This window comes from Cervus elaphus, chromosome 1 (assembly GCF_910594005.1).
Source record: "Cervus elaphus chromosome 1, mCerEla1.1, whole genome shotgun sequence".
NCBI classification, from domain to species: Eukaryota; Metazoa; Chordata; class Mammalia; order Artiodactyla; family Cervidae; genus Cervus; species Cervus elaphus.
In genome coordinates, this window is record NC_057815.1 from 20416657 (window position 1) to 20443726 (window position 27070).

General features: G+C 36.1%; 1 protein-coding gene across 3 annotated transcripts in view; it reads right to left on the reverse strand.

The window, feature by feature from the left end:
• The window catches only part of DYNC2H1 (dynein cytoplasmic 2 heavy chain 1), a 395598-nt gene that overhangs the window by 268765 nt on the left and 99763 nt on the right, over positions 1-27070 (reverse strand). For all 3 annotated transcript variants that reach the window (XM_043892886.1, XM_043892813.1, XM_043892970.1), the window contains 11 exons: positions 26712-26971; positions 25203-25449; positions 23931-24082; positions 22524-22668; positions 20079-20181; positions 19368-19535; positions 14296-14426; positions 11158-11406; positions 10561-10669; positions 3288-3401; positions 1271-1413 (listed from right to left, as the gene is read on the reverse strand). In XM_043892886.1, coding sequence (XP_043748821.1) covers positions 1271-1413; positions 3288-3401; positions 10561-10669; positions 11158-11406; positions 14296-14426; positions 19368-19535; positions 20079-20181; positions 22524-22668; positions 23931-24082; positions 25203-25449; positions 26712-26971 — 1821 coding nt within the window. The remainder of the gene's footprint in view (positions 1-1270; positions 1414-3287; positions 3402-10560; positions 10670-11157; positions 11407-14295; positions 14427-19367; positions 19536-20078; positions 20182-22523; positions 22669-23930; positions 24083-25202; positions 25450-26711; positions 26972-27070) is intronic.

Here is a 27070-nt window from a genome sequence, read left to right on the forward strand (position 1 = left end):
CCCTCACCAAGGTTACCGCAACAGCTTTATTGCTGCTTCCTCCTGATCTTCTACAGTCTACTTTCAAACAGAAGCCAGTGTAATCCCATAAAACACCAGAACAGTTCTGCTCACAAGCCTCCAAGGAGTCCCTTGATAGTGAAAGTGAAGTCGCTCAGTCGTGACCAACTCTTTGCGACCCATGGACTGCAGCTTACCAGGGTCCTCCGTCCATGGGATTTTCCAGGCAAGAGTACTGGAATGGGTTGCCAAGTCCTTCTCCAAGGAAGAAAAGCTGAAATCCTTATAAGAGCATCCAAAGCCCCACCCTAACTGTTCTCTTAATCCCCCGACCTCATCTGCAACTATTCTCTGCCTTGATTACTGTAACAAATGAACGGGCCCGCAAGTCACCAGGCATACTCTCATCTCAGATTCTTCCTGTAGAAAGCTTTCCCTCCAAATATCCCCCAAAAGAATGTAAACTCCATGAGGGCAGGGACTTGTGTCTCTCTTTTCTCTGCTACATCCCCAGTATATAGAAGGGTGACACATATGAAGCATCCAATAATTACTGCTTCTTAATGAATACCTCTTGTTCATGTAGCCTCTTCAGACTGGAATAACTTTCCTCTATCTACTCACTGAAACCTACCAAAAGGGTCATCTCAACTGTAAAATGTTGTCTATTATCTCAAACTATGCTCCTTTCTCTGAATCATGACAGGCAATAGTTTGCACTTCCACTATGCAGCAGCAGCAGCTACTATACAAAAATAAATCAATGATTGGAAATATGAGCATCATTCAGAGATAATATTGAAAATTATTATTTATTCAAATGAAGCAATGTAAAAGGCTTCCAGTTGAGATGGTTTTTAAGTTCACACTTTAAACTCATACCCCTTCAAACACATAACAATGACAGATTTTTTTAAAAGGCACCTAAATTTTAATTGAAACAACTGCTAAAATTATTGCTGTGATATTTTAATCATAAGCTAGTCTATAACAGACTAAGTAATGAAATGCATAAAATTTTTAAAATATAATAAACATCTCTGTGGTCCTTAATTAAGAACATAATCTTACACCTAAAATTTTGTAGTCCACTAAACTGTCAAGTTCAAGAGTATGAAGAAAAGAAAGTTATTTTCAAATATATGAGAGATGCTCAGTGCCACAATTAAGGTAGTATTATAATAAACACCAAAGGGAAGTTGTGACAATTAGTAACTTTAAAAAGAATATGTGCTTATTTTTTATTTCCATATTTAAACATTAAACTTACTTTCTTCATACTGCTATCTGACCAAGCCTCCATCCACAACACCTGGCACTTCTTATGCAAAGCAGGATTGCTCTCACAGTTTATTATGAAGTTTAAATTTGTGGAATCCATTATCAAAACAATATGCAAGTTTTGTTGCACTCCTACAAAAATAAAATAAATATAGTCATGGAATATTACAATAACAATATTTGAAGAAATCCATATATGGCCTGCTTTTATGAAATTCAAATTTATTGAAACTGGATGGCAGAAGCTGTTTAACAAAAGAGCAAGCTATGAAACAGAATAAGTGAAAAATCTGCCTGCAATGCAGGAGACAAGAGATGCATGTTTGATCCCTAGGTTGAGAAGATACCCTGGAGGAGGAAACAGCAACCCAATCCAGTATTCTCACCTGAAAAACCCCAAGGACAGAGAAGCGCGGCGGGCTACAGTCCAAAGGGTCACAAAGAGTCGCACACGACTGAACGGATGAGCATGCCTGCAATGCACACGTATGTGCTATGTTTGTGCAAGCTGGGATAAAATATCCCCAAAAGATATGATATTGCTGTTACTTTTCAAATGTCACACTGGATTCTATTAAGTAATTTTTTTCTTTTTAGGATTTTTGTTTCAATATTCAGAAACAAAACTGATCTCTGGTTTTCTTTTCGGAGAAATATTTTTCCTTGTTTCAATGTCAGTATCATTTTCTCTTCATAAAAAGGAATTTAGAAACTCCCTTTATTTTCTATGGTCTGAAATAGTTTTAAAATAGCATTGAGATGATCTGTTTCTTAAAGGTGTGGTAGAAATTCCCTCTAAACCTAAAGGAGAGAGACGGGAGGGTAGCTCTTTAACAACATTCTTTGTTTCATCAATAATAAATGTTCTTGTAGAAAAATAAAGATGATCATTGTAATAGGTGTGTCTGGGTGGTGTCACTATTGCCTTATTTTGCTTATCAATTTTAAATATCCACTGTGTACACAAAACTGCTTCTATAATGTTTCTTTAGTTTCAAAGAAACTACAGAATGTGAAGTGAAGTGAAGTGAAGTGAAAGTCACTCAGTCGTGTCTGACTCTTTGCAACACCATGGACTATACAGTCCATGGAATTCTCCAAGCTAGAAAACTGGAGTGGGTAGCCTTTCCCTTCTCCAGGAGATCTTCCCAACCCAGGGATGGAAGCCAGGTCTCCCGCATTCCAGGCGGATTCTTTACCAGCTGAGCCACAAGGGAAGCTAACAGCACTGAACCAACGTTAATTTCTCTGCTGAACAAATGTACTGCAGCCGTTACAGCAGGACGCTAACATGAGGGGAAGCTGGGTGAAGGCTACACAGGAACTCCCCCGACCATCTCTGCAACTCTTCTATAAATCTAAAAGTAAATATATATATATACATATATGAAGAGGTGACGTGGGGCAGAAAGCTGAAAGCAGCGAGGGGCCCCAGGCTGACGGAGTGAATGTATATTCTGTACTATGTGAGTCTACGGCAGGGAGGGGGAAGGCCACCCTTCCCCCACACCAGGACTCAACAGTGGGGGCTTAGCATGATCACTCGCCTTCCGATGTGGCTTCCTGGGAAAGTGGAAGCACTCATTGGTTGGTTTCCCTGGCAACTGGCCCCCACCCCGAGGTGCTGGCCAAAAGTCATCTCATTAACAAAAGTCATCTCATTAACAGAATGTGGCACAATCTAAATAATTCACTAATTCTCTAACATAGGTAGTAAGTTTACCACATGGAAACAAAAGCAGCAAAGTAAATATCCCAAAAGACATTACCATACTTTCATCCTTACCTTTTGCTAAAATTTTACTTAACATGTTTTTATTATAGGTTAGCCTTTAGTCTACTTACCTGCTATTTTCTAAAAGTTCTATAAAAAAGAAAAATATATAAATTACCAAATGGGCCCAAAATTTAAGATACCTTTGCAATCTAATGAGAAAATAAGGTAGACTAAATGGCATTAATTTCACATGAAGCACAGTTATATTAATGAACTCTATGGCACTTACTATACGTGAAGTAGTTGAAGACTGGTCCAAAAAATCCATCCTGTGAAGCCTGATCTTTAAGAGGCAAGAGCAAGGGCTCTAATTCTTCGAGAGTGTAGAGTCCAGGAACTTCACCTGCAGAACATTAAATTTCTTCTGTGATTTAGCTACATTACACTAAATTCAACACACATTTTACATACATGATTCTTCTTCTACTTTTATATTAAATAATCTGTTATTCAATCTTTGTTTCCAAAACAAGCAAGCCCTATCACCTCTATATTATTCACAAATATATACCTGTAACGGTCATTCAAAAAAATTCAAACTCCTCCCACTAACTGTTCATCTATCTGCCTTTCCAAGTCCTTCTCTACCCTCTTACCTCAGTGAACTTTTTTGTGTTCTAAAATGTTAATGAAATATTTCCTCTTCCTGGAATACATCATACCACAGTCTTGCTCTGCCCCGTATCTTCCACTAAAAATACTGTTTATCCCTCAAGACACTACTATGCCAACTGCCATGCCCATGAGCCTTTCCTGAATACCAACATGTTAGAGAAAAGTACTCTTTTCTCTTGAATATCGAAACATCACTGTTTGGCATTTATCACATCATTTAATAATGAATGAATTACTTCTCCCTGCCCACTTAGATTTTAAATTCCCAGAAGGAAAATATTTAATTATGATCAATATTAACCTTAGGACATTCCTGGCAAAGAATCTAAAACATAAATATTTGCTAAATAAATGGATAAATGAATGAATGAGCTTGTTACTAGAAATCAGGAGAACTAGTCATGGCCTGCTACTATGCAACAGAATGATGAAAATCAAATAAAGGTGGTAGGACTATAAGAATTTGATAGAGGGTTTGTTCACCACCATAAATCCAGTTATTTAATAAATACATATTAAATCAACATATTTGTAGTTCACAAGAAACTATAAGATTAAGTGAAAAATTTTTTTCTGCATTCATGAAAAGTCCAACACAGTCTAAATCACTACTTTTCTTTATGCTCATCTCAGAGGTAGCAGATCACGACCCAGTTATCAGCCATGTACATATTCAAACACAAGCACATACATATAAATGTGCTCTATGTCCTTCTCTAAATTTGAGCCGTACCAAGATAATTTAATAAAGAAAGTTAGTTCTATTTACATACTCTGTAAGCAATAAGAATTTTAAATATAGAAAAGAGACCAAAGGGGCTATTAAGTACTTTCTCTGAAAGTATTTTTCACATAAATATTTTTGCCAAAAAATGTTAGAAAAATTAACAACCAAAATTTAACTTTATGATTTTTGCTGTTATATGTTGATAATAAACACCAATTTGTCTTACAATAAAAATAATTACTGGGTTAATGCTTATCTGAATGTTTGCTTTCACAAATTAAAACAAAAACCCTGAATATCTGGCCTAAAGGAATATCAGCCAAAAGGAACAAAGTCGCCATCTAGTGACAATTTAAGCAATATGCAGGAATAAGAACTTTAAAAATCAAAATGAAGTGAAAGTGAAAGTCAATCAGTCTTTGCGACCCTACGGACTGTCCATGGCATTATCCAGGCCAGAATACTGGAGTGGGTAGCCATTCCCTTCTCCAGCGGATCTTCCCGACCCAGGAATCAAACCGGGTCTCCCACATTACAGGCGGATTCTTCACCAACTGAGTTATCAGGGAATCCCTAAAAAAAAATACGTTATTTACGAAAAAGGCCTAGTACTTTCACTATACCACTACCTCTACTTTGACAAAAGTTGATGTACTACTTGTCTAACTAGAGTCTTTCTCATTTGGGCACTAAAGTATAGACACCTTACTTTATAAATTAAATGTTTTCTTCAACCTAAGCTATTAAATTCTGAAAACAAAAAGACTACTTCATGCAAAGCCTACCTAGCAGGATCCAAAACATGTATTATATAAAACCACACTGGAACAAGAGCATCCTATAAACTTGTCCTCAGTCCCTGGAGTGGAGTAACTCAGAGAGCTGAAACTAGATTTAACGAGGATTATTTTATACTTAAGAACCAAAACACTCGGTCCAAGTTCAAACAAGCTGTGCCATGCTTAGTTGCTCAGTCACATCTGACTCTTTGTGACCCCATGGACTGCAGCCCACCAGGCTCCTCTGTCCACGGGGATTCCAGGCAACAATACTAGAGTGGGTTGCCATGCCCTCCTCCAGGGGATCCTCCCAACCCCAGGGATCGAACCCAGGTCTTCCACATTGCAGGTGGATTATCTACCGGCTGAGCTACCATGAAAGCCCCAAAACAAAGCTATCTCATACTAATTATATTAACAATGATTATACATTACAAGCAGATTCTAATAACCTTCATAAATTCTGCAGAAAAGGAAGAAATATAAGAAACTGCAGGTATTCTCCTCAGGAATTCACCAAAAAGATCAGCTGGCTCCAGAGACAAGAGTATACCACAATTCAAGAAATACAAGATCTAATATATCTGAAATTTATCTGCTATTATACAGCCATATTTAAGGCCATACTATAATTATTAAATTATTCCACTAATGATGGACAGTGAGGTTCTAGCATATTTCTTATTTCTTACATATTTCTTTACAGTTCTTTTATTTCTACAAACTAAATTTCTACAATTTAATATAATGTCTATATCAAAGGGTATAGCACATTTTATAAGTACTGGTTGACAATTTTCCCAAAAGTCCCACCAAAAGTGTACAAGAAGGCAAATTATTCAGTATATTTACCAATATCAATATTTAATCATCATATTTATATAATTCGACAACCTCTTGGTTTCATAAAAACAGGGTTTCTCAGTTCTCCTGCTCTGAGCATGTTTCATGTTTAACCTTCTAACACTTTAATAGAAGCTATGCCAAATATTTTATTTTTTTTTTTAGTATCATCGATTTTTTTTTTTTAATTTACAGTATTGTACTGGTTTTTGCCATACATTGACATGAATCAGCCACGGGTGCACATGTGTTCCCCATCCTAAACCCCCCTCCCACCTCCCTCCCCATCCCATCCCTCTGAGTCATCCCAGTGCACCAGCCCTGAGCGCCCTGTCTCATGCATCAAACCTGGACTGGCAATTCGTTTCACATATGATAATATACATATTTCAATGCCATTCTCCCAAATCATCCCACCTTTGCCCTCTCCCACAGAGTCCAAAAGACTCTTCTATACATCTGTGTCTATTTTGCTCTCTCACATACAGGGTTATCGTTACCATCTTTCTAAATTCCACATATATGAGTTATTATACTGTATTGGTGTTTTTCTTTCTGGCTTATTTCACTCTGTATAGTAGGCTCCAGTTTCATCCACCCCATTAGAACTGATTCAAATGAATTCATTTTAATGGCTGAGTAATACTCCATTGTGTATATGTACCACAGCTTTCTTATCCATTCATCTGTTGATGGACATCTAGGTAGCTTCCATGTCCTAGCTATTATAAACAGTGCTGTGATGAACACTGGGATACATATGTCTCTTTCAATTCTGGTTTCCTTGATGTGTATGCCCAGAAGTGGGATTGCTGGGTCATATGGCAGTTCTATTTCCAGTTTTTTAAGAAATCTCCACACTGTTCTCCATAGCGGCTGTACTAGCTTGCATTCCCACCAACAGTATAAGAGGATTCCCTTTTCTCCAAACCCTCTCCAGCATTTATTGCTTATAGACTTTTGGATAGCAGCCATTTTGACTGGCATGAAATGGTACCTCACTGTGGTTTTGATTTGCATTTCTCTGATAATGAGTGATGTTGAGCATCTTTTCATGTGTTTGTTAGCCATCTGTATGTCTTCTTTGGAGAAATGTCTGTTTAGTTCTTTGGCCCATTTTTTGATTGGGTCATTTATTTTTCTGGAATTGAGCTTCAGGAGTTGCTTGTATATTTTTGAGATTAATCCTTTGTCTGTTTCTTCATTTGCTATTATTTTCTCCCAATCTGACGGCTGTCTTTTCACCTTACTTATAGTTTCCTTTGTAGTGCAAAAGCTTTTAAGTTTCATTAGGTCCCATTTGTTTAGTTTTGCTTTTATTTCCAATATTCTGGGAGGTGGGTCAAAGAGGATCCTGCTGTGATTTATGTTGGAGAGTGTTTTGCCTATGTTCTCCTCTAGGAGTTTTATAGTTTCTGGTCTTACATTTAGATCTTTAATCCATTTTGAGTTTATTTTTGTGTATGGTGTTAGAAAGTGTTCTAGTTTCATTCTTTTATAAGTGGTTGACCAGTTTTCCCAGCACCACTTGTTAAAGAGGTTGTCTTTTCTCCATTGTATATTCTTGCCTCCTTTGTCAAAGATAAGGTGTCCATAGGTGCGTGGATTTATCTCTGGGCTTTCTATTTTGTTTCACTGATCTATGTTTCTGTCTTTGTGCCAGTACCATAATGTCTTGATGACTGTGGCTTTGTAGTAGAGCCTGAAGTCAGGCAGGTTGATTCCTCCAGTTCCATTCTTCTTTCTCAAGATTGCTTTGGCTATCTGAGGTTTTTTCTATTTCCATATAAATTGTGAAATTATTTGTTCTAGCTCTGTGAAAAATACTGTTGGTAGTTTTATAGGCATTGCATTGAATCTATAGATTGCTTTGGGTCGTATACTTCTTTTCACAATATTGATTCTTCCAATCCATGAACACGGTATATTTCTCCATCTATTTTTGTCCTCTTTGATTTCTTTCACCAGTGCTTTATAGTTTTCTATATATAGCTCTTTTGTTTCTTTAGGTAGATATATTCCTAAGTATTTTATTCTTTTCATTGCAATGGTGAATGGAATTGTGTCCTTAATTTCTCTATTTTCTCATTATTAGTGTATAGGAATACAAGGGATTTCTGTGTGTTGATTTTATATTCTGCAACTTTACTATATTCATTTATTAGCTCTAGTAATTTTCTGGTGGAGTCTTTAGGGTTTTCCATGTAAAGGATCACGTCATCTTCAAACAGTAAGAGATTTACTTCTTCTTTTCCAATCTGGATTCCTTTTCTTTCTTTCTGCTCTGATTGCTGTGGCCAAAACATCCAAAACTATGTTGAATAGTAGTGGTGAGAGTGGGCACCCTTGTCTTGTTCTTGACTTTAGGGGAAATGCTTTCAATTTTTCACCACTGAGAATAATGTTTGCTGTGGGTTTGTCATATACAGCTTTTATTGTGTTGAGGTATGTTCCTTCTATGCCTGCTTTCTGTAGAGTTTTAATCATAAATGGATGTTGAATTTTGTCAAAGGCTTTCTCTGCATCTATTGAAATAATCATACGGTTTTTATTTTTCAATTTGTTAATGTGGTGTATTACATTGATTGATTTGCAGATATTGAAGAAGCCTTGCATCCCTGGGATAAAGCCCACTTGGTCATGATGCATGATCTTTTTAATATGTTTTTGGATTCTGTTTGCTAGAATTTTGTTAAGGATTTTTGCACCTATGGTCATCAGTGATACTGGCCTATAGTTTTCTTTTTTTGTGGCATCTTTGTCAGGTTTTGCTATTAGGGTCATGGTGGCCTCACAGACTGAGTTTGGAAGTTTACCTTCCTCTGCAATTTTCTGGAAGAGTTTGAGTAGGATAGGTGTTAGCTCTTCTCTAAATTTTTGGTAGAATTCAGCTGTGAAGCCATCTGGTCCTGGGCTTTTGTTTGCTGGAAGATTTCTGATTACAGTTTCAATTTTTGTGCTTGTAATGGGTCTGCTAAGATTTTCTATTTCTTCCTGGTTCAGTTTTGGAAAGTTGTACTTTTCTAAGAATTTGTCCATTTCTTCCAAGTTGTCCATTTTATTGGCTTATAGTTGCTGATAGTAGTCTCTTATGATCCTTTGTATTTCTGTGTTGTCTGTTGTGATCTCTCCATTTTCATTTCTAATCTTATTGATTTGATTTTTCTCTCTTTGTTTCTTGATGAGTCTAGTTAATGGTTTGTCAATTTTATTTATCTTATCAAAGAACCAGCTTCTGGCTGTTGGTTTTTGCTATGGTCTCTTTTGTTTCTTTTGCATTTATTTCTGCCCTAATTTTTAAGATTTCTTTCCTTCTACTAACCCTGGGGTTCTTCATTTCTTCCTTTTCTAGTTGCTTTAGGTATAGAGCTAGGTTATTTATTTGACTTTTTCTTTTTTCTTGAGGTATGCCTGTATTGCTATGAACCTTCCCCTTAGCACTGCTTTTACAGTGTCCCACAGGTTTGGGGTTATTGTGTTTTCATTAATTATTATTTTCATTTTTATTATTATTTCATTATTTTCATTAATTTCTATGCATATTTTGATTTTTTTTTTCTTCTGTGATTTGTTGGTTATTCAGCAGCGTGTTGTTGAGCCTCCATATGTCAGAATTTTTAATAGTTTTTCTCCTATAATTGAGATCTAATCTTACTGCATTGAGGTCATAAAAGATGCTTGGATTGATTTCAATTTTTTTGAATTTACCAAGGCTAGATTTATGGCCCAGGATGTGATCTATTCTGGAGAAGGTTCTGTGTGTGCTTGAGAAAAAGGTGAAATTCATTGTTTTGGGGTAAATAGATATCAATTAGGTCTAACTGGTCTATTGTATCATTTAAAGTTTGTGTTTCCTTGCTAATTTTCTGTTTAGTTGATCTATCCACAGGTGTGAGTGGGGTATTAAAATCTCCCACTATTATTGTGTTATTGTTAATTTCCCATTTCATACTTGTTAGCATTTGCCTTACATATTGCGGTGCTCCTATGTTAAGTGCATATATATTTATAATTGTTATATCTTCTCCTTGGATTGATCCTTTGATGATCATGTAGTGTCCTTCTTTGTCTCTTTTCACAGCCTCTGTTTCAAAGTCTATTTTATCTGATTTGAGTATTGCTACTCCTGCTTTCTTTTGATCTCTATTTGCATGGAATATCTTTTTCCAGCCCTTCACTCTCAGTGTGTATGTGTCCCTTGTTTTGAGGTGGGTCTCTTGTAGACAACATATATAGGGGTCTTGTTTTTGTATCCATTCAGCCAGTCTTTGTCTTTTGGTTGGGGCATTCAGCCCACTTACATTTAAGGTAATTATTGGTAAGTATGATCCCATTGCCATTTACTTTGTTGTTTTGGGTTCGAGTTTATACACCCTATCTGTGTTTCCTGTCTAGAGAAGGTCCTTTAGCATTTGTTGAAGAGGGGGAATCAAAAGGGGAGAGAGCAATCTAGCCAGTAATCACTTCCCTATAAGATAATTTCACTTGAATATTACTTATATCATTTATTTTTCTTTAAATAAAACCCATTCACTTGCCTGAAGACAAAAGGCTATTGATCATCTCCAGAAATGTAGGATGTACAAACTGGTAATCCTCAAGAAGTAAAACTACCTGCTGTGCTTCAACACCAGCAAGATGCAGCACCTGCACAATAAGAAAGTACATTCTGGAACCCATTAAAAATTTTTTGGCAAATATTGGTAAAAATTTTCATTCTGTAGGTAAACTAAGTTATTTTTATTGACTGATAGTTTATTGAGGAATCAAAATATAGTTTGGAAAGTAAATTCAGTTCATAAACACTAATGGGAGAACATTTAATTGTTTTATAGCTTGAACATTAAAAGCTAGAGGATTATTTTTAAATACACCCACATATGTCTTAAATTCTACTTTTTGTTTAGCTTACCAAGCCATATAACATCCCATAATCTGAGGTACTAAGAGCTAAAAACATAATTTTGCAAAACCATGAAGAAAATAATCATAAAAATAAAATAAAGACTATATTGTAAAAAAAAAAAAAAAAGACTATATTGTATATCAGAGATTTAAGGGCCATTCAAGCTTTTTATAATAATAAATAATTAGGATTTAAAACCAAATAAAGTAAAAGACTGTGAGGTACTTACATGTTTGAGATCATTCTTGAAATGCTTCAGTTCATATCCCCTGGAAATCTTTGGTGAAAACAGCACTGCTCCATGCATGTGACTGACTAAAGAAGTGATGGTCCTACGACCCACACCACTGCGTCCTGCTAGCAGAAGTGAACCTCCAGGAAAACTCAGCACTCTGTCAATCCTAGACATATATTCCAGGACTTCTTGGAAAAGCAAAATATCTAAATTCTGGTTATCTCGTCCATAGTGAATAAGACCCTTTTAAAAAAACCAAAAACAGTATTACATAATTAATATAAGTCCTAATTATATAACAAATTGTTAATTGTCTAGATTAAGATATTATATTTTTGGTGCACTCAACAAAAGAGGTTAAGTAAATATGTGTTGTCTCACATTCTCTTATCTATCCAGTAATCCAGCTACATGGCACTTTCTAAGGAAAAAATTATATGATGTCAAACAAGTGCAGGAGTCCACAACAGTCAGTTACTTTTGAATATCTTTAATATAACTAGTAAAAAGCAGTGTAAGATAAGCAGGTTGTATGAAGACTTCAAACTCTCCAGTTTTTACCATTTGTTACCGAGGGAACATTTCATGCAAAGATGGGCACAATAAAGGACAGAAACAGTATGGATCTAAGAAAAACAGAAGATATTAAAAAGAGGTGGCAAGAATACAGAGAAGAAACTATACAAAACAGATCTTCATGACTCAGATAAACACGATGGTGTGATCACTCACCTAGAGACAGACATCCTGGAATGTGAAGTCAAGTGGGCCTTAGGAAGCATCACTAAGAACAAAGCTAGTGGAGGTGATAGAATTCCAGTTGAGCCATTTCAAATACTAAAATATGATGCTGCGAAAGTGTTGCACTCAATATGCCAGCAAATTTGGAAAACTCAGGAGTGGTCACAGGACTGGAAAAGGTCAGTTTTCATTCTAATCCCAAAGAAAGGCAATGCCAAAGATTGTTCAACTACAGCACAATGGCACTCATCACACATGCTATTAAAGTAATGCTCAAAATTCTCCAAGCCAGGCTTCAACAGTACATGAACTGAGAACTTAAATATGTTCAGGCTGAATTTAGAAAATGCAGAGGAACCACTGATCAAACTGCCAACATCCACTGGATCATAGAAAAAGCAAGGGAGTTCCAGAAAAACAACCACTTCTGCTTCATTGAATACACTAAAGCCTTTGACTGTGGATCACAACAAACCGAAATTTCTTCAAGAGGTAGGAATACCAGATCTCCTCACCTGCCTCCTAAGAAACCTGTATGCAGGTCAAGAAGCAACAGTTAGAACTGGACATGGAACAACAGACTGGTTCCAATTGGGAAAAGAGTACATCAAGGCTGTATATTGTCACCCAGCTTATTAAACTTGTATGCAGAGTACATCATGTAAAATGTGGAGCTGGATGAAGCAAAAGCTGGAATCAAGACTGCTGTGAGAAATATCAATAACGTCAGATATGAAGATGACACCACCCTAATGGCAGAAAGCAAAGAGGAAGAGCCTCTTGATGAAGGTAAAAGAGAAGAGTGAAAAAGCTGGCTTAAAATTCAACCTTTGAAAAGCTAAGATCATGGCATCTGGTCCCATCACTTCATTGCAAATAGATGGGGAAACAGTGAGAGACTATTTTCCTGGGCTCCAGACTAACTACAGATGGTGACTGTAGCCATGAAATTAAAAGACACTTGCTGCTTGGAAGAAAAGCTATGACATACCTAGCAGCATATCAAAAAGCAAAGACATTACTTTGTCAACAAAGGTCCATATAGTCAAAGCTATGGTTTTTCCAGTAGTCATGTACAAATGAGAGATTTGGGCAACAAAGAAAGCTAAGCACAAGGAACTGATGCTTTTGAACTGTGGTGTTGGAAAGACTCTTGAGAGTCCCTTGGACTGCAAGGAGATCCAACCAGTCCATCCTAAAGGAAATCGGTCCTGAATAGTCATTGGAAGGACTGATGTTGAAGCTGAAGCTTCAATACTTTCATCACCTGATGTGAAGAGCCGACTTATTAGAAAAGACCCTGATGCTGGGAAAGATCGAAGGCCAGAGGAGAATGGGACAATAGAGGATGAGATGGTTGGATGGCATCACCGACTCAATGGACACGAGTTTGAGTAAGCCGCGGGAGATGGTGAAGCACAGCCTGGTGTGCTGCAGTCCATAGGGATGCAAAGATTCGGACACGACTGAGCAACTAAACAACATAACAACAACACATGAGTGCACAGAGTATAAAACAATTTCCAAACTCTCAAAACGCAGTGCCAAAATGAAAATATTTTGTGAACCCTCGTTTTTATGTACTGCTCAGATACAAATCAAAAGCCTATAAAGAGGTAGTATGCCCTGCCAGGAGCCATTGATAGAGGGAAGGTAGAGAGAGAGGACAGCTTTCACATATTTAACAACATCTGCATGTTCCCAAACTTTGCAATATCCATTCCAGTCAAATAAATCAGTTTACCAGACCATGAAAAACTTTCTTGGTATAAAATCCATACTAACTTCCATACAAATATTAATCTTTGAAGCAATCATATGCAACATGGTTGCTTACTATAATTAATATAAAAAAAACAAAAAACCCATGCTGCAGGACGGTGCTGTTAAAAGCTTCACTGAAACAGCAGCATCCACGTCATTTGGGAGCCCATCAAAATTTGGATTCTTTTCTGATTTTTTTAAGCTCAGACTAGCACCTATTGAATCAGACTTTTCACAATGGGACCCAATCATCTATATTTTCCTGTTCTCAAAGTGATTCTAATGCTCACTAAAGGCTAAGACCACTGCTCTAGGATGAGCAGTTAATATTACATTAACTGCTAATATTATAACAGTGGTATTTCCCAATTAATATTAAGTCTTCTAATAGTTCCAACCTCAGATACCTTTTCCCAGCATGAATCTCAGCAATTTTAGACTTATCTGTGTAAGTACATGTGCTTCTGGTTAGATCTGACACACTGGGCTAAGTTCTGTAAGACACAGACCAGTTTCTTCTATTCTATCATCTTTCACTTTATGCCCTCAGAAAGCCTGCAACAAATATTTTGAAAATGCCTTTAATCATAATCAAATTCCAATTCAAATTCATGATTCATATCATACCTTTTTAATAACATCCTTAAGATCTGAAGAATTTAGTTTTCCAAGTGGTTTTCCATGGGGAGGCAAAGGTTGTCCTGGGACTGACCTGGTTCCTGAATTATGTCGGGCTCCCCATGTAACATAGAAATTATCTGTAGAAATGAAAGATATTTTTTCTTCATATGTGTTATTTCTAATGGGAGTAGTATCAGTAAATATATTTCACACTAAACCATTTTTAACTTTATTAGTCCAAATAAGAACATCCCCAAAAAGGCAAAGACTAATTACTTCAAAAGGGCAAATAAAACAATCTCAAAATTATTGTTGAAAAAAAACACAGGTTTATAAATAATATTAAGATCCCTATCTTTTAAAATAAAAGAAAAATTAATCAAATTGTAATTATAAAATAGAAACACCAAAACTGTCCTTAAATTTATCTATCGCAGTGTTCCTGTTACCGTACAAGGAAAATCTGTTCCCCATTCTATTGAAACTTTCCCCTCCCAATTCCTCTGGGAGACTGTTCCATCAGTCTTCTTGTCATATAGTGCACTCAGCAACAGCCCTCCCTTCCCTAGACTCACGTTCTCCTTTCTTTCTCCATCACATTTCTCACATTTTCTGCTTAGCAAAAGCACTATCTAAACTCTTACTTGGGAACAACAATACTGCCATAAGTGCCAAATCCAAAACTTCTTTACAGTCATTACCCTAACATGACTTGTGTGCATCTCCTTAACGGAGCTTTTTCCCTTGAATCTATACTGGGCTCATCAAGTCACTACCACTATTCCTTTTCAGCTGTCCACTTATCATTCATATTTTTTATTTTCATTGGGATCCAAAGTCAGCCTGTTATGCCTCAATTCTATAATAAATACTCCCTTGGAATTATTTAATCTTATTCTGTATGTTAAATTATCAACTATCTAAATGTATACCAAAATCTGATTCATGATCTATAGGCAGGTCTCCCAGCTCTAGTCTAGGCCCATATTTCCAATTGCTTAACAGACATATAACTCGTGCATTCATTCATTAAACACATACCTATCACAGATGTGTATTTAAACACTGTAATTTGTTGGAAATGAGTAATGAATAAAACAAACCTAATTTCTCCCCTCATAGAAAGGATAAACTTTATGTAGACTCCCAAAAGACACTTGAAAAACATTCAAACACATGTAAAAAAACAACTAATTATCTTCATATCTCATCATTTCTCAACTATAAGAGCATGCTCCTAACTCATATCCCTGCTACAAGTCTCTGCCCCATCAAATGTATCCTCACCACTACTAGAGTCACAAATACAAAACAAAATCTGATAGTGCCACTGCACTCCAATATCATATAAGGCTTCCCACTGCCTTAAAAAATTTTCCTCATCAAGGCAATTTGGCTACAATTTGGCTTCACCGACTGCTTGAATCTCTTATCTTTCTCTGTGTGCCACTACATACTCTAGTTTTCTCAAACCTTTGGCTCCTTGCATATTTTTTTTCCTTTGTCTAGAATGCCCTTCCTCTCTTCTTCACTAAACACAGTCATTCTTTAAGACACAGCTTGTGTACAGCTGAGTCGCTCAGTTGTGTCCAACTCTGTGACCCCGTGGACTGTAGCCCACCAGGCTCCTCTGTCCCTCAGATTCTCCAGGCCAGAATACTGGAGTGGGTTGCCATTTCCTTCTCCAGGGGATCTTCCTGACCCAGGAATAAAACCTGGGTCTCCCAAATTGCAGGCATATTCTTTATTGACTGAGCTACAAGGGAAGTTCAAGATACAACTTGGTTTTCTGCAATCTGCTCAAAAAAAAATTAAAATCTTAGGTGTTAATCTAACGAATATGTTATAAGACATATGCTGAAAATTATAGAACACTAGCGAAAGAAAGCAGAGTAAATAAATGAATAAATATATTATGTCCATGGATTAGAAAAATCAACATAATAAAGAGGTCAATTTTTCCTGAAACCAATATACAGAACTAATTCAATTCCTACCACAATCCACAACATTGTATATACAGACAAGATTAATCTAAAATTTATATAGAAAGGCAAGGGAACTAAAATACCTAGAATGATTCTGAGAAAGGAAGAATAAATAAGGAAATAGTCAACTGGATTTTAAGACACTAAGCTACAGCAATCAAAACTCTTTTACTGGCAGAAGGGCTGACATACGTCATGGAACAGAACTGAGAACCCAGGAGCAGACTTACACAACTAATTTTTGAAAATGTGCAAAAGCAATTCAAGGCAGAAAGGTAACCTACTCAACAAACAGTGCTAGAACAAGTGGACAACCACAGGCAAAGAAGTGAATTCTGACCCAACTCTCACTTCTTACAGAGAAATTCACTCAAACTGGATCACTGATTTAAAATATAAAACTATAAACTACTTATGGAAAAACAGTAGGGAAAAATCTTCAAAATTTAGGACTACACCTAGTTCTTAAGCTTGACAGCAAAAAAACTTTGAAAAACAAATTGAGCCTCATAAAATTAAAACTTTTTTATCTATAAAAGACTCTATTAAGAAGATGAAAATACAAGCTACAGAGTGGGAGAATATATTTGAAATCACATATTTGATAAAAGAATAGTAGCTAAAATATATAATGAACTCTAAAAACTCAAAATTTAAAAAATCCAATTAGAATGTGGACAAAAGACACAGAGACATTTCACTGAAGAGGACATACAGAAGGCAATCGATGCTCAGTCTCACTAAACGACTTCATTTTCAAGACACAAAAGAAAACCACCATGACGCATCAATACACACTCATCAGAATGGCCAAAATAAACCCGTGCTGACACCCAATGCTGGCGAGGACGTGGAGCAACTGGACCACTCATATACTGCTGATGGGAATACAGAATGAAATACAGCTACTCTAGAAAACAGTGTGGCACTTTTGTAAATTTTTAATTAAGCACACAAGTACCATTCAACACTGCAACTGCATTCCTGACCATTTATCTCAGAGAAACAAAAAAGTCCACAGAAAACCTGTACATAAATGGCTATAGCAGCTTTCCTCCTAAAAGCCAAACACCAAAAACAATTCAGATGCCCTTCAACAAGTAAACAGTGAAAGAAATGGTAGCATTTCAAAATACCTACTCAGCAATAAAAAGGAATAAACCACTGAAACACGTGAGAATCTGCATATACCTCCAGAGAATTATCCCGAATGAAAAGTAAGATACTTGAAATGGCAAAATTAAATTCAGAAAAGATGGGTGTTTTCCAGGGGACAGATGTTACCACTGGAGGAAAACAAGTACAAAGTTCACATTCTCTCTCTATTAGTTCTTATAACTGTATGTGAATCTACAATTATCTCAAAATTTAAAAAAAATTATTTTTAAAAATTTCAAAGTAACTTCCTCTAAAAAGGAATTAGTCTCTCATCTTCTATACCCCTAAATTCCAGCATTTATCCCAAATATTGGGCTTCCCCAGTGGCTCAGACAGTAAAGAGTCTGCCTACAATGAGGGAGACCCGGGTTCGATCCCTGGGTCGGGAAGATCCTCTGGAGAAGGAAGTGGTAACCCACTCCAGTACTCTTGCCTGGAAAATCCCAGGGACGGAGGAGCCTGGCGGGTTACAGTCCATGGGGTCGCAGAGTCAGACACGACTGAGCGACTTCACTTTCACTTTCTTTCATCCCAAGTATATTCAGACTGTATCTAGTTTATTTTTAAGTATCTAAAATTAAATTTTTCTTAATAAATTAATATTCTACTATGTGCAAATTCTATTTTCCGAGATCTAACAGATATCAACAAGTCTGTTTTTTAAAAATTCAATCCTTCATTTAAAAGTAAAATACTAAGAAAAGACATTATGTATTGAGTCCTACATGAGACTCTAAAAGACACAAACTCTAGAGAATTCAGAAAACACACTAATACTATATAATGTCCAAAAGATATATCATCTTCTTCTCAGGAAGAGACATTATTAACTCAGTTTTTTGATTGAGAAAAGTGGTAGTATTTGAGAATAGTTTTCCATGCTAAGCCGTGAAAGCTACAGGACACAATGACATAAAACCTCACTCAAAATCAAATCAACTTTGAACTATTATCAGGCTTCTCTTAGCATTTCATACTGTCTTATTTCCTGATTCTAAAACTCAAGCAGCACCTAGAAAATTCCTTCTATCAATCTTAACATCCTTTTCTTCTTTAAGAGTCCTCTTCGCTTATGTCATTATGACCCTGGAACCAATATCAAATGCAAAAAGATACAATGTAATGTATTATATGTAATATTTTTGAAGCCTAGCTTTACACTCTAATACAACAGAAACTCATTTTGTAGCTTAAAAGCAGTTTTATTACAGAATAGATTCAAATGATAGTCTTCTTCTGTCCAAGTCCTTTCCACCATGTTGATTTTCCTATTACCTGCATCACTCCCACAGCATTTTCATAATACAAATTGGTCATTAAGCAGTAACAGTTGCAAATGAACACAGCTCCTTTGGTGCTACGTTTTGTTTATCACAACAGTGGGTAAAGCTGCTAATGGGGGACATGTTCTGTGCTAATAACACTAACAGCAGAGACAGGAATGAGAATTGCCATTATTCTCAAATGAAAGTTCATTATAATTAAATATGGATCTTCACCGTGACCTTTTAAGTATCACACATATATGGTTATTTTTCTAGTTAAAGTCCTTCAGGAAATACAATTTTGAATTGCAAATATAAAACACTGCAGTCTGAACAACTGTTTCCAAGAAAAAAATTACCATCATTATTTTGTTTGGAAAATAACTACTGAAATCTAGCAAAAAAGACAAAGCAACTTCTTATGGTTAAAACATTAAAATTATCCAAGGTTTTAGGGCTTTTCATTTTAATTTATTTTACTGAAGTATAGTTGATTTACAATGTTGTATTAATTTTTACTCCACAGTAAAGTGATTCAATAATACCTATATAAATTATCCAAAGTTTTGATTTGTTTAGACATATGAAATCATACTATCAGAAAGAAAAATAATTTGAAAGTTCTCATAACATTTACATATTTACAAAAACTCTGTAACTATATTACCTGCCATATTATCTAGTACATCTGAGCCCCAATCTCCTTGCAACACTGAGGTTAAAATGCTGTCAAATAAATGAAGCTCCTTTGCACCAACAATTTTGTCACGAAATAAGCGCCGCGCTTCATATGCTACAATTTCTAATACGTAATCTAGAGGATGGTTTGAGGATCCTAAAAGAGACAAAATTTTCTTTAATTATAGTAAAATTCAAATGATTTTAAAATGGGCTATTTCAATATAATGTTATAAAGAATTAGAGAATGAGAATCTACATACCATAATTTTGGCATCGGATAAATAGAAAAAAAAGGGGGAAAGAGTTAAAATTCATTTTGTGAATGAGCAGATAAACTTTTTTGATTATTTAAAGGATATGTTAAACACTATTATCTCTAGTACTTTAATAAAAATATCAATCCCTAAGAGCATATTAAAACTTGTTTTGGCTATAAAGATAATGATTACATTTTTTCTCAAATCAAGTTTTAATAGTGACAATCATAGTTTAGAAAAGGAAGTGTACTAAAATATTACAATTGTCATATCATGTTTAAATTTAATATCATCATTTCAATTATAATTTTTAAAATACTATCATTACAATATTCATTTATCTATTAAAATATAATACACAGCATAAATACACACAGAGAGACACGCTATGACATTCTAAAGAAAGATAAGTGATTTGAAATCATAAAAGCAAAACTTACCTCCTTCTAAATCATATCTGAATAAGCCAAGAACCCATTGGGTAAGGATGCAAGGAGTAAAGAAATAATGACTATAATCATCAACTGTGAATTTGGCCCGCACCTGAAAAAAAAAGGCAAATGATTTGCCCTATTCTTCTAAATTTATAATCATGATGTAAATTTTTCAGTCACTTTAAATTTACAGGAATGTCAGTTCCTACCAGTGAGTGGAACTGTACTTCAACATTACTGATTTCCTTAGTTATCTTGTATACTATATTTTATGCACTTGAAAAACATCATCTAAGATAGGTTGTTCATAAACTTCAATAAGATGATAAAAGGTTGTCCATGCAAGAAAACAAAATAAAAAGTTAAAAAGTCCTCCTGAAGAAAGGAATTCAAGGAAAGCTAGTTCAACTAGTTCAGTCACTCAGTCGTGTCCGACTCTTTGCGACCCCAAGGAATGCAGAACGCCAGGCTTCCCAGTCCATCACCAACTCCCAGAGCTTACTCAAACACATGCCCATCAAGTCAATGATGCCATCCAACCATCTCATCCTCTGTCAACCCCTTCTCCTCCTGCCCTCAATCTTTCCCAGCATCGGGGTCTTTTCCAGTGAGTCAGTTCTTTGCATCAGGTGGCCAAAGTATTGGAGTTTCAGCTTCAGCAACGGTCCTTGCAATGAACACCCAGGACTGATCTCCTTTGGGATGGACTGGTTGGATCTCCTTGCAGTCCAAGGGACTCTCAAGAGTCTTCTCCAACACCACAGTTCAAAAGCATCAATTCTTCAGCGCTCAGCTTTCTTTATAGTCCAATTCTCACATCAATACATGACTACTGCAAAAACCACAGCTTTGACTATATGCACCTTTTTTTGGCAAAGTGACGTCTCTGCTTTTTAATACGCTGTCTAGGTTTTTCATGGCTTTTCTTCCAAGCAGCAAGTGTCTTCTAATTTCATGGTTGCAGTCACCACAGGCAGTGATCTTGGATCCCAAGAAAATAAAGTCTGTCACTGTTTCTATTTTTTCCCCATCTATTTGCCATAAAGTGCCAGGACCAGATGCCAAAGGAAGGCCAACCTAAGTATAAAATGGGTGCTATAACTCCAAGGTGCTCATGGGTGTAGGACAGACCCACTTTATCACAGCAGGACTGACAAAGCTATCTTATGTTCAAGAGGTCATTGAACTTGAACAAATCAAAGTGCCACAACTCATAAATCAGCAACGCGTGTACAGTCTGCGCCCTCCTCCCTACAGATGGAGCCACTGCTCTTACTCTGGCCTTGATCACCTAACATATGAATTAATTTAGAAGAACATAGTTTTTTCTTTCCTCATTCCTACTCTGGGCTTTCTATGTGGTGCTAGTGGTAAAGAACCTGCCTGCCAATGCAGGAGATATAAGAGACGCAGGTTCAATTCTTGGGTGAGGAAGATCCCCCAGAGGAGGGCATGGCAATCCACTCCATTATTCTTGCCTGGAGAATTTCATGGACAGAGAAGCCCGGTGGGCTACAATCCACAGGATCGCAAAGAGTCAGGCATGAATGAAGCAATGGAGCACTCACGCACTTCTACTCTAATACTATAAAAAGCATCTTCCACAAACTTCCATAACTTTCTCATGCTATTCCCTTTACCCAGGAAGACCCTCTTTCATCTTAGGTCACTTTGTGAATTTCAGGCAAGAATACTGGAGTGGGTTGCCCTTTCCCACTGCAGGGAATCTTCCCGATGCAAGGATTGAACTCACGTCTCTTTTGTCCCCTGCATTGGCAGGTGGATTCTTTACCACTGCACCACCTGAGAAGCCCCTGACATACTTCCTACACCACATTAATAGTTTACTTATGCGATCAGGCCCCAAATTAGTGTGTGCACTCTCAAGGAATAGTGACTCAGTTATCTTTGTATCCTTAGGACCAGCGCTGGAAAGAGAAGGTACTCAATAAATATCTTCTACATCCTCAGTGCCTACTTTCATGTATCATCCTACTTTATCAGAGTATTTTAAACATTTCCTCACAGACAGAAGGGAAGAAATAAACATCAAAAATTTTAAAAAATAAAAATAAAAAAATAAACATCAAAAATTACTCTCAGGTTTGAATCCCGGAAGACAGAAACTGGTAGAAGTCAGGAGAAAGATCTAGTTTTGGAAAGAAAACAAACTCCATTGTAAATATGCTAAATTTGAGCTCAAAGCAGAATAACCAATTACACACTGATTTGTTTTTTCAATATTTGTTGGGTGTCTATCAGAAGCTGTGCCAGAAGATATAACAGTGAACGAGGTGCACACAGACATCTATCCTCAAGAGTTACTCTCTAGGAGAAAAGTATAAATGACAGGAAAATAAAGCCTGAGCATCGACACAGATTAGGATTAAAGGCAGCCCTTTGGAAGTGATACTAATAGACATGAAAACTACAATATAAGTGAATATATACCTGTTCATACACTTGTACCATAGATCCTGCTAAGAGATAAATTTTTGAAGAAGAACCCCAAATAGAATGATTCTTCAGATTTTTATGTAGAACTGGTTCCAAATATGCTCCATATATTGTCTGTAATTGCTCTCTTTCTGGGTAACTAAAAAAAAAAAGCATACAAGAAGTTGAAATAAATATTCTAAATTATTATTTTAATGTTAAGGTATAGAAGTGGTTTCCAAACTGTGTGGTTTTCAATCTGTGAGGCCTAGATATCTCCATGGTTTACTCAAGGGCTTAAGTCAGGCTCATGGTCCTTATTCTTACTTCAACTCAATCAGATCCCTAATTATCTGTTGTCAAATACTAAGTATTCTAATAGAGGATTCTAACAAAATTACTTAAAAACATAATTGTTTAAAAGACCACCGATTGTTGGAAAGGGCCAGAGGAAAAGTTTGCTTAAGAAAAATGATTTTCAATTAAGTATAGTCTATACAAAGAACAGTAATCCACCTTAGAACTACGGAAGTAGAAAACATCAAATAAAATCAACCCTTCCTCCCAAACCAAAATCTATTTCAATACAGCTTAAGCGGAGGCTGTAACATGTCTAAAGGAAGAATGTTAATGGATGGGAGCAGTTTAGCACGACAGCATAAAAAACAAGATTTGGAGGACTTCGCTGGTGGTCCAGTGGTTAAGACTCCATACTTTGACTGCAGAGGGGCTCAGGTTCAATCCCTGGGCAGAAAATAAGATCCCACTTGTCATGTGCTGTGGTCAAAAAAAAAAAAGCCTAAAACAGTACTGTGGTTACTAGAATATATGGATAAGTGTTATGGCACGTAAGTTATACCTCAGTAAAGTTATTAAAAAAAAAAAAAAAGTTTTGTAAAGCAAAATATAACCAAGGATACAACGTCATAAAATTCCAGTTCATGTAACAATCATGGACCATGGAGATGGATGGGTATAACAGGATTAATATCTGCTGTTGTTGTTGTTTAGTTACTAAATCAGGGTTAACATTATAGGACACTAAATGTTCTAACTCTACCTTGTTCAGATATAAATTCTCTTTTTAGTTATCTTCATAAAATTTGATTGTATTTTTGCTTTATATAACCCATAAAACAGTTAAGCCTAAAACTCACCATTCAGATTCCTGACACTGACATTTAGAGACAATACAAAGTAGTTCTGTTTATTTCTATTACATAAGAAGCATCAATTAAAGCCTTCGTCACCCTAAATTACTGCTTACAGTTTAGGAAGGGTAGGAAAAAAATAATATCAGAACTTAAGTTGGACTATTTTTATATTCTATATTTTGAAGTAATATCATTAATTTTTCATAAAATGCAATACATAAGATGTCTCTCCACATCAAAAACAAAATTTTAATACAATGATACATACTCTATAGCACAAAGACGAACAATAGAAGTAAATCTGGTAGTAAGCTGATGTCTTCCCAGTCTTCCTCCAGCTGACATAGAAGCCACAATTTGAATATTTTCTAAACCAACCCATTCCAAATTTTCATCATAAAATCCTTGATATGTCAGTACCTATTTAAAAATAAATGTTTAAATGTTTTATGCTTAAGATTTTATAATATTTGTGTAAAACAATTGTTTCCGAATGAAATCACCCTCTAACTCAAAAATTTGACTGAAATATACTTTAATTCCTTATTTCATTAAAAATAATACTGTTCAAGATTCTGTATTCAATGTCACAAACAAATTTATGGCTACTGGCAAAGTGGTAGGACAAACTGGAGGTTGGAATTGACATATACACACTATATACATACAAAGTAGATAACAAGTAAGGATCTACTGCCTAGTACCAGAAAGTCTTCTCAGTACTCTTTAGTGACCTGTATGGGAAAAGGATATAAAAAAGAGAAAATATATTCTATAACAGATTCACTAATGCACAGCAAAAACTAACACAGCATGTAAATCAAGTAGGAGCCAATAAATTTCTTTTTTAATTTAAAAACGACTGTTCAGTTAATGCTAGGTGAACTATGCTCATTTTTTTTTATGCTCATTTTTAAAATGCTTTTCAAAGTAAATATTAAAGTCCAGATCGTACTATTAATATAAATCTACTTGCAATTATCAAAAAAAAAAGTGAAAAATCGGGAAAAATATAAGGAAAACAGTTTGGGTTTTTTCTGTACATGTTTTAAAATATTCAGCAGTTACGTAGAAAAGCAAAATGTGAACCTGATTGCCAAGCCCTAATTTAGAATTTAGAGTTCCCAATGTGATTTAAATCACATAAAGTAAACCTTCCACAATGACTGAGGCATGACTGAGGAAATATATTAATATAACTGTTTTTGGAAGAGTGCATACGTAGAAGAATGAAGCCAAAACTTGCGCAACTCTAACACCATCCGCAGCTTCTGGTTTCAGGAGTGAAGGGCAGGTAAACGGTAGGGTAAAGGCTATTTTCATTCTTTTAAAATAGCATCTATATGTAATACTAATTTCTAGCTGTAGGAAGATCAAAGAAAGTAGCCCCGGGACAGGAATAAGGTGCTTCAGGAGTTTAATTTCCATTTGATTTCCACAATGGTCCTAAGGAGGGAAGCAGATTTTCTATCTACAAGAACAGTTAATGAAATTAAGTTGTCTCCAATTATATCAAAACACTTCAAGTGCTAATCCCCACCTGCTGCAGGAAAGCTATCAGAGTGCTGGTGCCCCACTTGTCCAGCTTGGGCAGGTTGATGTCTTTCAGGTAGAGAACGAGCCTCTCGCAGTCTTTGGGTCTGTACACTCGGCCAGTGTTCGTGCTGATGACCATGCAGGTCTGGCTCAGTTTCTGCAGGAGGTGCTGGGAAGTGGTCTGTGTGCTACAGTGAACCGTGGCGATGTGAGTAGACCGGAGTCGGGAAAACGCATACCTGAGCAGCATCCTGTCAAAGACAAAACACTTGACTTCATGCATGCAACCAAAGAAATACTCTTCATATCCAAAATACAACTTCTATTATTCATTACATATTTATTTTCAGCTGTGCTGGGTCTTCACTGCTGCACGTCCTTTTCTCTAGTTGCAGCAAGCAGGGACCACCCTAGTTGCGGTTTGCGGGCTTCTCTCTGTGGGGGCTTCTCGAGGCTGAGCACAGACTCTAGGAAGCACAGGCTTCAGCAGCTGCGGCGCAGGGGCTTAGAAGCTGTGGTTCCCAAGCTCCAGAGCACAGGTTCAATAGTTGTGGCACACAGCCTTAGTTGCTCTGCGGCATGTGGAATCTTCCTGGACCAGGGATTGCACCTATGTCTCCAGCACTGGCAGATGGATTCTTTACCACTAAGCTACCAGGGAAGACCCCAAGATTTCTAATTTTAAATATTCCATTACTAAATTATTACAATGTTGTTTAAGGAAAAAGTAGTAACAATAGATATGATTTCTACAACTATCCATAGCTACTAAACTAGATTTCTAAGTTTTAGACTGGAAAAAAATAAATTAATTAATTCGTATTTTAAGGCATTCTTGAGACTCAGAAAAAAAAAATCAAGGTTCACAAAAAATAATTTAGTTTGAAAAGGTATACATAAAACTATTTATGTATACATAATACATAAAACTATACATAAAAACTATTTATGTATACATAAAAAGTATACAAAAAATTGTGATAGATTTTCATATACTCTATGTGAAATTTTAATTCTTTGAAGTAAATGCTCCAAAGAGAATCATCTTACTTCTAAAAAAATGCTCAGTTCAGGTCAGTTGAGTTCAGTCACTCAGTCGTGTCTGACTCTTTGCGACCTCATGGACTGCAGCACACCAGGCTTCCCTACCCATCACCAACTCCTGGATATGAGTTTACTCAAACTCATATCCTGTGAGTCGGTGATGCCATCCAAAAAAAAGGTTCACATGCACTATTCATTTTGTTGTGATTGTATGCACAGATTTTTTTAAGGGTATCTTCTCAGATTTCTCTGATTCCATCAGAAAACATGTAACTTTGACAGGGAAATAAAGGACATATTTTTCTCTATAGTAATATTATTTTTACAAATAATGACAATAAAGAGGCCTTCATGAAAATGTACCTGCCATGTTAACCAAAAACACATAACAAAATCTGTTAAATTATTTTAGAACAGGAGAGATGCATAAATCCATTACAGGCATCTATTATTATTTTTCTGCTCTTACCCTTTGCCACATCCTTCTGGTCCAACAAGAATAAATGGCTGCTTAGTATCAGGACTTAACCACGGTTTGAAATAGTCTAGACCTCGCTGCATGTCAGGAGTCTGAATGACTGGAAGAGTTTGGCTATTGCTGAAATCATCAGCAGTCAAGTTTTCTGGCTTCTTCAGCACATAAGACGCCAACCGTCCCCTACTTGAGTCATAGTACGTGTCCAGTGGTTTGTGAGGGTCTGGAGGAGATTCTCGTGCCCAGTTAAAAACCTTAAGAAGAAAAAGTTATGAAAGACTTTCATATACTCCAAAGAGAAAATGTGAAATTTTAATTCTTTAAAGTAAATGCTCCAAAGAGAATCATCTTAC